This window comes from Trachymyrmex cornetzi, unplaced genomic scaffold (assembly GCF_001594075.2).
Source record: "Trachymyrmex cornetzi isolate Tcor2-1 unplaced genomic scaffold, Tcor1.1 scaffold513, whole genome shotgun sequence".
In the NCBI taxonomy this organism is placed as follows: Eukaryota; Metazoa; Arthropoda; class Insecta; order Hymenoptera; family Formicidae; genus Trachymyrmex; species Trachymyrmex cornetzi.
The window spans coordinates 55,831-57,973 of record NW_017299822.1 but is presented as its reverse complement, the minus strand read 5'-3'; the positions used below and the strand labels follow the sequence as shown (position 1 = coordinate 57,973).

At 43.1% G+C, this 2,143-nt stretch overlaps 1 protein-coding gene across 1 annotated transcript; it reads left to right on the top strand.

The window, feature by feature from the left end:
* The first annotated feature begins 316 nt into the window (after positions 1-316).
* Positions 317-901, top strand: LOC108765726 (uncharacterized protein F54H12.2). Its single transcript, XM_018514572.1, has one exon. The coding sequence runs from the start codon at positions 317-319 to the stop codon at positions 899-901; it is 585 nt and encodes a 194-aa protein (XP_018370074.1).
* The last annotated feature ends 1,242 nt before the right edge of the window (positions 902-2,143 follow it).

Here is a 2,143-nt window from a genome sequence, read left to right as displayed (position 1 = left end):
CTTATGGGACGCGGATATTCCCGGCTACATGGACGACACGTTAGACTCGTCAAATCCAAATACGGCACTCGAGAGACGCGCGAAATACATTCAAGGAAATCGTGCGCTAGATCTCGTAGGTCACCTTCACTGCGACGTTTTCAATCAAGATAAATTTTTAATTAACGGTGTGGAAGTTAGAATGAGACTCGTACGCTCGAAAGATTCATTTTGCCTTATGGAGACTAGAACGTTGTCAAAAATACGTATTCTCGATGCCAGTTTACTCGTAAGAAGAGCAAAAATAAGTCCGGGTGTGCTACTCGCACACGCTAGAATGCTGAGTAAAACTACCGCCAAGTATCCCCTTACGAGAGTCGAAGTTAAAACATTCACGATACACGCCGGTGTCGTGGGGGAATCGATAGACAATGCAATACTCGGACAGCTGCCGAAACGAATAATAGTTGGCTTTGTCGATAACAAGGCGTTTAACGGTGATAGAAAATTGAACCCGTTTAATTTCAAAAATTACAGAATAAATTTCTTTTCGCTGTACGCCGATGGCATACAAATTCCCAGTAGGCCGTTACAGCCAAATTTTTCGAAAGACGAGCCGCTCTACGTTGAAGCTTATCACACAATATTCTCGGGAACTGGCATTCACTTTCTGAACGAGGGTAATTCTATAAGCAGAGACGATTACGCCAATGGTTACACTCTTTTCGCTTTCGATCTTACTCCGGATCTATCCGCTAATTGTGCAGGACATTGGAATCTTGTGAAACACGGAAGTTTACGATTAGAAGTGAGATTCGAAAAAGCTCTTTCCGTGACTATCAATTGTATCGTCTATGCAGAGTTCGATAACGTTTTAGAAATCGATTCCTCGCGTCAAGTCATTGTCGACTTTTCCGGTTAGCTCTATGCCTTTCGTGAGAAAAATATTTTTCCCCCACTACACATTATTTCTAATCCAATTCCACGTGAGATGACGAAAAAAGCTTCAGTCTTGTTCGTGACACCGACGCTGACGTCTCGCGACATAAAAAGAGTAGCGAAAATTCGAATATATAATGGATATAGCCATCGACGTACAAAGTTTTCGCGATGTCGAAGACAATTTTATTCCGAAAGAAGTCGTGGTTCTTGCGATTAATGCGATGATCACCGGGCACTGGATTATGAGACCACCTTATCCATTTGGAGAATTACCCGAGAGAGCAAGACTAGAAAACAACTGGCTTAAACGAAATTATCACAGAATCGAATGGTTCGACGGAGACATTAATCCTATATACTTTACGATACATTTGCGAGCTATTACACGACACGTACGGTACATCTATACCAGAGGACAAGAGAAGTCACGTTATCTGAGCAATTTACTCTCCAGAAACGTATATAATCTGGAAGGAATTTCTCCGGCTTTCAAAAATCTGCCAGATTTCGGAGGTTGCGGACAACGTTGCACACACCACGGATTTCGAACCAACGTTGGATCTCATTGCGCCTTACGCAACGCTTACAAATTAAAACGTTGGTTAGCTATACGAAATAGCAGCGATTCGAGCTACGATAGTCTTCCTTCAGAAAATTGCAGCGAAAGTGACGTCGAGAGCGAAAAAACAAACAGCGGAAATTTTTCAATTAAGTTTAAAAATCAGAAAAACGATATATTTCGCAACATCGAGGCGTGGAGAAAAAATATCGTGACAGAAAAGGCGAACCAAAACGAGGACGAACAAGCGACAGCCGAAGAGAAAAAAGATCTTCCAAAATTCGACTCGACGACTGATAGAGATAAAACTAACACTAACGTTTCGCAAACGTCTAGTATTTTTGAGAACTCTACAACGCACGTACTGGCAAAAGAGGTAAATTCTGAATTTACGCATACATTGCCTCTCTCACGCTCACCTACGCCGAAAAATGAATTCACTGGAAGTTTTAAACGCCTTACATCATCTCAGTGTTCGACATGCGGGGGTTTATCCTGCCAACCGACTGCCGAGGGTGTGGACGAGGTCGACTGCCATTGTCGCTAACACAGACGATCACGATCGACCTGGCCAGCACTGGGTCGCCTTTTACATCGACGAATGCGGTACAGGAACATATTTCGATAGCTACGGCTTGCCGCCCTTGGACTCAAGATTCCTCT

Coding starts and splice junctions, on each gene's coding strand:
- LOC108765726 (XM_018514572.1), top strand. CDS start 317: ATGCTGAGTAAAACTACCGCCAAGTATCCCCTTACGAGAGTCGAAGTT.